Source organism: Dipodomys spectabilis, unplaced genomic scaffold (assembly GCF_019054845.1).
Source record: "Dipodomys spectabilis isolate Male_0828 unplaced genomic scaffold, ASM1905484v1 ptg000062l, whole genome shotgun sequence".
NCBI lineage: Eukaryota > Metazoa > Chordata > Mammalia > Rodentia > Heteromyidae > Dipodomys > Dipodomys spectabilis.
Genome location: NW_024870739.1, coordinates 2,214,012 through 2,224,851, shown reverse-complemented (window position 1 = coordinate 2,224,851; position 10,840 = coordinate 2,214,012). Strand labels below are relative to the sequence as shown.

General features: G+C 43.2%; 1 protein-coding gene across 1 annotated transcript; it reads left to right on the top strand.

The window, feature by feature from the left end:
* Positions 1-3,574: 3,574 nt before the first annotated feature.
* Med31 (mediator complex subunit 31) lies at positions 3,575-10,017 on the top strand. Its single transcript, XM_042680654.1, has 4 exons — positions 3,575-3,680; positions 5,696-5,773; positions 6,034-6,130; positions 9,684-10,017. The coding sequence occupies exons 1-4, from the start codon at positions 3,653-3,655 to the stop codon at positions 9,874-9,876; spliced, it is 396 nt and encodes a 131-aa protein (XP_042536588.1). The 5' UTR covers positions 3,575-3,652; the 3' UTR covers positions 9,877-10,017.
* The last annotated feature ends 823 nt before the right edge of the window (positions 10,018-10,840 follow it).

Genomic DNA, 10,840 nt, shown 5'->3' with positions numbered 1-10,840 from the left:
TTTAGCAAATGTATCTACCCTCTACCTCTTCTATGTTCCTCAAATCTCAGTCAGGTTTCGATAATCTCTTACTTTTCCTTCCAATAATTTTATTTTTGTCAGTGCTGAGGACTGGAACCTGTAAGGTGGGGGGGGGGGGGTGGGAGGAGGGGGGTGGAGGGAGGCAGGGGGCAGAAAGAATCCAACACAGAGAGCAAAGTCGGGAGCAGGGAGCTTTATTAGACTGCAGCGAACTGACCCGCCAAGGGCCAAGGGCCACAGTACATACTAGGGAGCTGTAACTGTGACCCTGAACCAGCAATAGGCCTTAGTTTATAAAGACACAAACCTTGAAGCAAGTGGGGGTTGTACATTCCAGAAACATAATGACATATGCTCCTGCATTCTTTTGATTATATATATTTTTGGGGGGAGGTCTGGTCGTGGGGTCTGAACTCTGGGCCTGGGCGCTGTCCCTCAGCTCTTCAGCTCAAGGCTAGCGCTCTACCACTTGAGCCACAGCACCACTTCTGGCTTTTTTCTTTTTTGCTTATGTGGTGCTGAGGAATCGAACCCAGGGCCTCGAGCACGCAAGGCAAGCGCTCTACCACTGAGCCACCTTCCCAGCCCATGCTCCTGCATTCTTGAAGCCAGGGGTTGTTACGAAGATAGTTACAGGAGAATATTATTACAAAGATAGCTACAGGAGGATATACAATGTGCACACCCAGGCATCTACACCCTTGAAGCAGGAGGCAATCAATCACGGGGGTGTGGGAGGTTGGGGGGGTTAGAGGGGGAAGTTGTACAACGTTGCACAGCAGGCACCATTCTAATTGTGAAATATGTTTTAAGGTATCCCTTTATGGCTTCTCTTTGTTTTTAGTAAAGGGTCAATTTCCTGGCTTAGTTTTCTCACACAGTTTAGGGCCTTAACAGTCTAGGAGACCCTTCCTCCCTACAAAACCCAGTCCCATCTGCTGATCACATATCTATAATTCTAGCTACTCAGGAGGCTGAGATCTGAAGATCTCAGTTCAAAGGTAGCCTGGGAAGATAAGTCTGAGATGCTTATCTCCAGTTACTGGTAAAAAAGCTGGAAGTAGAGGTGTGGCTCAAGTGGTAAAGTGTCAGCCCTGAGTGAGAAAGCTAAGCAAGAGCTTAGCTTAAGAGTTTAAGGCCTCAGTTCAAGCCCAGTGTCTAGTGCTGGGCAATTGTTCTACCTTTTTTTGGGGGGGGGGGGTGTCTGGTCGTGGGGCCTGAACTCTGGGCCTTGGGCGCTATCCCTCAGCTCTTAAGCTCAAGGCTAGCGCACTACCACTTGAGCCACAGTGCCACTTTGGGCTTTTTTCTTTTGCTTATGTGGTGCTGAGGAATCGAACCCAGGGCCTCTGGCATGCAAGACAAGCGCTCTACTACTGAGCCATCTTCCCAGCCCCTCATGTACCTTTTGAGCCATATCAGCCCATTCCTTCTAAAATTGTTTTAGATCACTGGTAGCTTTATCTCAATTTTAAACATCTAGTATATGTTAAAAGGGGTTTGTGGAGGTATACATGTCCAAAGATTTAGCATAAGAAAACAACGAAATATAAATGAGGGCCAATTAATAGTTCAGGGAACTGTTCCTTGAACCTTAGATTTGTAGCAGGCTGTGATTTTGAAACAGGATAGACAAGAGAAAAATGAAGTATGGTCAGCTTACAGCAAATATAGGAGATATTTCTTCATATACTTCTCTTATGATTAAGGGAACAAAGTGATTTAGGAGAAAATGACACAGGATAACCTAAGGAAACTGAGACCTGGTGAAGGTGACTCAGAAATATGGTATTTAGAAACACAGAAGTGCCATCTTCAGAGAGACAACAGAATGTGTTCCTTCTTGAGGGATGAATTCCTCACCCTAAGAATGAACATGTCTGCCTTCCTGAGAAAAATGTTTCTCCCAAACTTGCAACTTCCTTATCTCAAGGATAAGGATCTGTTTTATGTCAGGATGACCTAGAAGAAATGCCCCAAACATCCAGAAATTCAGAAAGTAGCAACAGGAGTAATTAGAGCAAAGATGAGAAACACCTAGCTTTGCATAACTTTGAAGTCATATCTACTGCATCACCATATAAATACCCCAATAGCCAAGAAGATGTGTGTCCATCTTCCTGTGAGAACACCCACACTCTGTTAGCCTGTGCCCCTACCCATCTGCTTGCCTACTTGTTTACTTAATAAAGCTCCACCAAGTTTTCTTGCCATGGTGACTTGTCCAGAAATTCTTATTCTGTGATAGAAATCAAGGACTCTGAATTAAGAGATCCTACCAATAAAGGAAATTGTCCAGTGACAATTTCAATTTGGTCTTTCTTCCTAAATTCAAATGGTGAAATTTCTCTAAGAATCCAACTCACCTGGTTCAGAGGATCAAAAGCTTTTGTCTACCAACTACTGAGTCATACAGTGTCTGGATCATGGAACCTTCCGTGTTGGCTTCAAGTTGAAATACAGTAGTTCACCCAGACAAAAGCAGGATGGTCCCAGGTGCAGTATTGGTCAGTAAGTATTGGCTGAATTCAGAAACCAGAAAGCTTGGGTTTTCCTTCATTGATTTATGGGCTGTTTCTATGAAAACAAAGATGATTGTCCTCCTGGCAGCTGGCTGATTGAAGATTAGAAGCCATTCAGTCCTGGCTCAGGGCCGTAGCCCTGGGCAGCATTCATGGGGACATTTTTATGTTCTAGTGGGATCCTGCTTGCCCCACGGGCTGGTGGTATCTCCACGCGGTGTGGAGGTTCTGGTGGCACAAGGAAGTCTCTGTGCACTGGGAGGAGTCTCCACATGCTGGGAGGACACCTCCAGGCCACCACTGGGAAGCCACTTCCCTGAGGATGAGTGGGAAGGCCTCTGGTGCGGGTCAGAGCTCTCCACCTGTGGGGAGGGAGGACCACCCACCTGCGGAGAGGACCTCATCCTGCCAGACGGCTCGGGTGTGGGCCACACCGAGGCTCCAGGCCTCCTGGCAGCTGGTGATCGCCGTTCCCGGGGCACGGTGTGCTTGCGCTTGTGGGGTGAGGTGTCAGGTCATGCCTCTACCTTACGTCACAGGGTAAGAAATGACGTCAGAACCATGCATCAAGTCATCGCAGCGCAAAGCTGAAAATCATGCTGTTACAGTCCAGCGCACTACCACACGACCACGCTCAGGCCCCCAGGTCTGGAGGGGGCAGAAACGTCCCTTGGAACCTGGGATGCCCGGGCCCCTCCGCGGCCCAGCACCGCCCCCTCCTCCCCGCCAAGCGGGGGTGGCTTGGACGGGCGGTTCCACGAGGGCGTGCGGGCGCTGGGCGACGCAGGAATGACGCAACGAGAGGGTGGGGCGGGTGACGCAAGAGGAGTGACGCAGCGAGCGCGTAGCGGGGACGGGTGTCTCGGGAGGAGGGGCGTCCGGGGGACGTGAGAGGGCGGTGTCAGGAGCGCGTCCGAGGGGCGGGGTGACGCGAAGGAGGGACGCAACGAGCGCATCCAGGGCTGGGCGGGGTCACCCGCCTTGGAGTGCCCGCCCCTATTTCCCATGCTGCCCTGCGACCGGAAGGGGAAGCCGTGGCTTCCGGAGCTCCGCTGCCGCTTCGGGTTTTGCCTTGTGGAGCTGGTGTGGCTCCTGCGTCTTCGCTTGTTATGGCCGCCGCCGTCGCTATGGAGACAGGTGGGTGTCGCCGAGCTCCAGTCCTGCTTCTTCGCAGGCCTTCGACCCCCGGGTCTCCTGGCTTGCCTGCCGGCGGGGAGAGGGCTCGGACAGCTCCGACGGCTGGGGGCGTTCCGCCTTTTCCCTCCTCCTCCTCCCTTCCTCTTTTCTAAGTGCTGTTCAGACTCCGACTCCATCGGTCACCCAAGATCTCCTCTTTGTCTTTGCTCCTCACAGGGTTTGCGTGAGTTGGGAATATGGTTGAGAAAGTTGACAAGTCTGCCGCTGGTGCTTCTCATTTCTCACTTGCATCCTAACTTTTTTCCTGTTTTATTTAGGACGCAGGGTTTGCTTCACGTCCTCGCAGTTAGAATTGTAACTTCAGTATTAGAATCGGGAAAGACACAGTTATCCCGCCTGCCTCACTAATTACATTAACCCCCACTTAGTGGCTCGCGATTGGTAGGTAACTCTGCCCAATTTGTTTTCGTTGTTGTTGGTGTGGGGGGGGGGCGCCCCCCCCCGTCCCCCCCCCGGGTTCTGGGAACTTGAACTCAGGGCCTGGGATACTGTCCCTTAGCTTTTCTCGCTAAAGGCTGGGGCTTTAACCGCTTGAGCCACACCTCCACTTCCACTTCGCTAGTTTATTGGAGATAAGTCTTACGGACTTTTCTGCTTGGGTTGACATCCTTAGATCTGCCTCCTAAGTAGCTGGGATCATAGACATGATTCCTCCAGCGTCTGTTTTCCTCTTTAATGTCTTACTTCGGAGAAACTCCTCTAACTTTTTTTTTTTTTTATTTAATTTAATTTTATTTGTGAACATACTGTACAGAGGAGTTACAGTTACATGGGCAGGATAATGCGTACATTTCTTACCAAGCATTGCAGCCTCCTCCTTTGTTTACCCTTCACATCCCTTCCCAGCCTCCCCCCTCCCCCCCTAATCCCAATCCTTCTCCTTCCCCCCCTTCCCCCTCCCCCCCCCACCAACGTTGTAAAGCTCGTTTTGGACATGACAACTTGTACTTCTTATTGTTGCAACAGGTCCACCTGTATCCTTAAACAACTGGTTTTTCCCCATCTCCTCCACAAGTTATACTGACATCAAATATAGTGAAAGCAGGGGTTATACTGTGGGGGAGGGACATACAAAGCAACAAAGAGATAATCTTATAAATGTGTTAGAAACACATGCATGAAAGAAAAAAAATTAAAATACACATCTAAGGGTTCATTTTCCTGACATCACATTATCTGACCTTTTCCGCTTGACTCATACATATACTAGATATTACAAATAAGGGAAACCATGGGACCTACGTTTCTTTGGGCCTGGCTTACTTCACTTAATATAATTTTTTCCAAGTCTTTCCATTTCCTAACAAATGGGGCAATGTCATTCTTTCTGATGGAGGCATAGAATTCCATTGGGTATATATACCACATTTTCTTGATCCATTCATCTACTGAGGGGCATCTGGGTTGGTTCCATATCTTAGCTATGGTAAATAATGCTGCAATAAACATAGTTGTGCTGGTAGCTTTAGTGTGGTCTTTTTTGTAAACATTAGGGTAAATGCCCAAAAGTGGGATTGCTGGGTCATAAGGGAGCTCTATGTGAAGTCTTTTGAGGAACCTCCATACTGCTTTCCAAAGTGGTTGAACAAGTTTACATTCCCACCAACAATGAAGTAAGGTTCCTTTCTGTCCACATCCCCTCCAGCATCTGTTGTTGTTAGAGTTCTTGATTTTTGCCGTTCTAACTGGAGTGAGGTGATATCTCAATGTTGTTTTGATTTGCATTTCTTTTATGGCTAGGGATGTTGAACACTCCTCTAACTTTTTAACCAGAGATCCAATTTTCTTGGGTTATTAACAATTTCTCATCCTACAACAAATTTAGAAAAACTACCATTGTTTTTCTGTGAATGCAAGTTTATCTCAGCATTAGGTTTCTCTACTGCTTTTTCCTTTCTACAAATCAGTATTACTTGTAGTGACCATTATTTTGGATGATTTTTGCTGTGTTCTAGATGATGCTGGAAATCGACTTCGGTTTCAGTTGGAGTTGGAATTTGTGCAGTGTTTGGCCAACCCAAATTACCTAAATTGTAAGTACCTCATTAAGTTGAATGGCTAGCCATTAATGATTTTTGACAGAAGGGATGTAGCTCAGAGCAGTTTTACTTCTATACATTCTCTATTAATTGAATGGGATCCTACTTATGCTAGGGTGTAGAATTAAGCAAACTAGGTTTGTGTTTTAAATTCATTGTTAGTGGTGGGATAAGTAAGTTGAATATTTTAAAGGACACAAATCAGTAGTCGAAAGATTGTTTGACCTATAGTTTGTTTTTTTTATGCCTTTCAGTTCTTGCCCAAAGAGGTTACTTCAAAGACAAAGCTTTTGTTAACTATCTTAAGTACTTGCTTTACTGGAAAGAACCAGAATATGCCAAGTATCTAAAGTAAGTTTAATTTTATAATCCTAAAGACATGTACATTTTACTATAACCCAAAGCACTGATATTTAGTAATCTTCTAAGAATTTTAAATCTCTCCACCTTTTGATGGTCACCACTGTTGTCATCACTTAACTTGGATTACTACAGTGATTCCCTCATTGGTTATTTCTGTTTATATTCATGCCTCCCCCCCTAAAAGGAAAACATTAATATAGCCAACTTCTTTTCATAAAAATGCAAATCAGAATATGCTTAGAACCTTTCAGTGGCCTTCCATTCTCTAGAGGGTAAAAATTTAGCCTGTCTTCTTGGGCTAATGCCTGTGTGACTCAGTATTGTCTTGCTACTCTCCCTGTTTCAGAGTTTCGAATCCCAAAGAATCCCTAATCTATAAAATGCAGTGACTAAGCCATATGCTGAAAATTAGAATATTCCAAAAGTGATACTTGAATGGGAGGTCTTTTTGAAGGAAGAAACCTTATTGGAATCTTAAGAGCTGCTGTTTCTAGGACTTCCTTTGTTCTGAGCATTGTGCTAAATGTGGTAATGATGACTGTTTATACATAAACACATTTTTCAGATTGTTCATTAGACACTCATTTTAACGATTATTTTAGGAAGCATAACCACAAAACGATTCCCTTTTTAACTGTGGCTTTTTGTTTTTTGCCTTTTCTTTTTGGTACTGGGAATTGAACTCAGGATGTTACACTTGTTAGGCAAGTGCTTTGCCATTGAGCTACATCCCAGCCCTCTATTCTCTTTAAATGATGAAAAAAAAATAAAAAAACCCTGGAACTCGTGCCTCTGTTTTGTCTTAACTAGGCAATAGTGAACTTCTTTAAAATATTCTGGGCTGGGTGTGGTGATGCATTGAAGAATCTGTTGAGGAGATACAAGGTCAGTAGTGCTTCACAGCAAAGACCATCTCAAAAAAAAAAAAAAGGTTGGAGAGAAAAATGTTTCCAATCTGTTCTTTATCAGTCATTTGTCTGAAACTAATTATGAATTATCCCAAATCCTGGTTCCTGTGTATCTACTGATTCAGGAATCCAAAGGAAAGACTTTTTCTGATCAGATTGCAACAAATGTGCAGGTTTATAGACTCCATCTTGGAAACTTAAACTATCTTCAAGTTTCAGTCTCACACACAGTGTTACTGGGCAATGGCTATCTACTCTGGCTGGAGGTTTCCACTGAGTACACATTATTCTATCTGGTTATAGCTTTGTAGTTTTAACTTCTTCCTGATTTTGTTTTTGGATACCACAGTATGTCCTCTTAGAGACAGCCATTTAGAAACTTAAACTTCAAAGAGATAGCAAACTAATTCCTTGGATATTTAAGTCTTGCAAAGCTTTAAAAATTTTAAATTGTCAAAAATTAAAGATAGGAAGGTTTTATGTAACTGTCCAGAGTTTTGGCTGCTCTTTAAAAATTGGAAGAGTTGGTAAGGGTTACCCAGGTCAACATCTGGCTGGAGCCAGTTGTCACATTTTACAGGTTTATTAAGTACCTTGCTGAAGGCCACCTGGTGCACAGACCTAGAGCTTTTAAACTACTGTTACGAGAAACTATCAAGGCCAGTGGGAGTAGAACATTTCTAGGCTAGGCAATCAACAATTATAGCTATTTTTTTCTTGTAAATAGAAAACCTCCAATACCTTGGAATGACTATATCTATATAGATATAGCCCTCTGGTGTTGCTCCAAACCTATAGTCTTGGTATCTTTGGCCCCAACCCAGACCTTCAGAACCAGAACCCTATAGGGATTTCTTTGGAGGTACTCAGGTTTGAACGCAGTGCCTTATTAGGGCACTGAGCCAAACCTCCAGACCTACTTTTTGCTCATTACTTTTAAGCTAGGTCTTGCTTTCTGCCTATGTGCCTAAATTCTGATCTGTTTTAGACTTCCTATAGTTGGAGTGCCAGGCATATATCACTGTGTTGAGTCTTGAACTTTTTTGCCTTGGTAGGCCTGAAACTGGTATTTCCAATCTCAGACTCTGACATAATTTAGGATAGGCACAAGCCACTGCACCCACTATGGATTGAAGAGACTTACAAACCTTTGCTGGGCCAGCTGGCTATGAACTGCAATCTTCTCATTTGAAGCCTCCTGACAAAGCTAGGATTACAAGCATAAGCTTCTTGTGTCAGTTAGAATTTTAATAAGTGGTATAAATACACATATTAGCTTAAGAAGCACTGCTTTGTCTACAAACTCCCTTATTTTGGCGAATTATTCGATAGTTTTGTATTTTAGTAGTTTGGCATTTTCTTCAACTTGAAGTCATTTATATAGTTGAAATAGTAAAGAAAATTTCTGTATTTACACAGGTATTCTAAATGTTAACATTTAGTGATTAAAAGCCTAAACTCTGCATTTCTAACAAATTATTAATCTAGGCTATAGACCCCATCTGAGGGCTTAGACATTTTATTTTCTATAACCACTAAGAGGAAGTATTTTGTTTTTCACATTATTTGGAGTCAAGTGATGTTAAGGTGTTGCCTTCTAGATTTCCTTATTTTTTCCTTATGTATTAAAGTGTCTCATGGGGAAATACTTTGAGACTATGTAAATGTTTTGTTACATATTCTTTTGCCCGCTAATTTTAGGATTATTGAAGATAACTTGTTCTAAACAAATGGTGTTTGAAGACAGCCCAGGCAATGAAGTCCTTAGACTCTTCTGCAATTACCATCCCCCCTCCAAAAAAATATCCAGGAGTGGAGCTGTGGCTCAAATGGTAGAGCACTAACCTTGAGTAAAAAAGCTAAGGGACGCCACCCAGGGCCTCAGTTCAAGTCCCAGTACCAAGGGGAGAAAAGCCAGAAGACATACTAATGTTTTCAGTTCCAGTGTAATAGCAGGATTCACCATGGCCTTCTTCCTTTCCTTATCTTGTAAGCCCCCTTTTCTAATAGGCAAAAATTTGGCTTTGTATAGTGTATTTGCTTATTTGCTCCATCCTCAAATACTTAAGATTTCAGAATTGCTATGATCCCTATGGTAAACAAGAACTGTTTTTGTATGTAGTTTGATTTTCAAACTCAAAAGGTTCTCCCATCTGAACCTCCTGATTTACTGGGATTATAGATATTTACCACCACAATGTAGAAATTCTATTTTGAAGTTGAGTCAATTTTAAATGAAAATTACCTTTTTTTAGTCAGTGGAAAATCGATAGCTGTACATTTAAACAAATAGTTACTGATATGTTTATGTTCCTCACTTTGGAAAACAAGAGTAGAATGATATGAATTTATCTCCAAAGTTTTGACTCTGCTTACCATTTACTATAGAGTATGGCCTTGGGCAAATTAGTGAGTTTGAACTTAAAATGTTTTCTCTTGAAAATTTTCCCTAATAATGACTTTTCAGGACTCGCTTTTCTGTATAGGTGAGTAGGAACCTACACTACCAGAGTATACGTTAATGTTAATAGAAATACTGTGCTACAAGATCATTTTAAGTGAGTAAATCCTATTAGAATTTGCCATCACTGACTTAAATTATGCTGATCATTAACTTACAAACTTAAACCCAGGTACCCTCAGTGTTTACACATGTTAGAACTGCTCCAATACGAACACTTCCGGAAGGAGCTGGTGAATGCTCAGTGTGCAAAATTCATTGATGAACAGCAGATCCTACACTGGCAACACTATTCCCGGAAGCGGATGCGTCTTCAGCAGGCTCTGGCAGAACAGCAACAGCAGAATAACACGTCAGGAAAATGAAGAACATGAAACAGACCAGGCTTTTAAGATGTGTATATATGTATCTCTTGTACAGTGAAGATCAGACTCCTCTTCCTACTTAGTGTGCTTTTTAATCAGCAAACTTTTTATTGTTAATAGATTATTTCTGTTCGACCAGAATTGTTCAGCTTGGATTTCTCTGTGGGTCTACATGTTTAGAATCAGCTGAGTAAGAATGGAAATGTTAGTGCTTTAAATTAGTTTAAGGAAGTGCTGGGTTTGGGGGAGGGGAAGGCCACCAAATACACCAGTGTACCGACTGAACTCTAAGCTTAGCTGACCCTGACGTGGGCTTTGTCAAGCCCATCTGCTAGGTCCTATCAGTCCTAGATCAGCCGTTCCCCTTCTTACCCACAGAAGGGTAAGACTGGAATTCAGGATCTCTCAAGTCATAAATCAGAAATTGATAAGGGTTCTTACTTGTATCCCTTCTAGCCTATAAGCTAACTTTAGGAAAAAGATTAATGGTTAACTACTAGCTGATTTTTTTTTTTTTTGGGTCCCGTTGTAGGGCCTGAACTCTGGGTCTGGGCACTGTCCCTCAGCTCTTCAGCTCAAGGCTAGTGCTCTACCACTTGAGCCACAGCGCCACTTTGGGCTTTTTTCTTATGTGGTGCTGAGGAATCCAATCCAGGGCCTCATGCATGCAAGGCAAGCGCTCTACCACTGAGCCACCTTCCCCGCCCATAGCTGAATTCTTGAGCTTAAACTAGAACCAAGACCAGGAGCTTCAGTTGCTTGTACTCTGAGAAAGTTAACATTTGGCAGGTACCACTAGCTGGACAGTGAAATGTTCCCTTTAATTCTCATTTTATTTGCAGAACAATGTGAGGAGGAAAGAAGTTTAAAGAGCTTGAGAAACTTGCCTGTGGTTGGTTACAAAGCTAGTAAGCAGTAGTCAGTGCCTCAGGCAAGATGGCTTTATTCTCAACACTATTCCTAA

What these genes read in the sequence shown, in the direction of transcription:
- Med31 (XM_042680654.1), top strand. Translation starts at nt 3,653, where the DNA reads ATGGCCGCCGCCGTCGCTATGGAGACAG. An exon ending in CAACCCAAATTACCTAAATT is followed by an intron (nt 5,774 to 6,033) that starts GTAAGTACCTCA and finishes TATGCCTTTCAG; the next exon opens with TTCTTGCCCAAAGAGGTTAC. An exon ending in GAATATGCCAAGTATCTAAA is followed by an intron (nt 6,131 to 9,683) that starts GTAAGTTTAATT and finishes ACTTAAACCCAG; the next exon opens with GTACCCTCAGTGTTTACACA.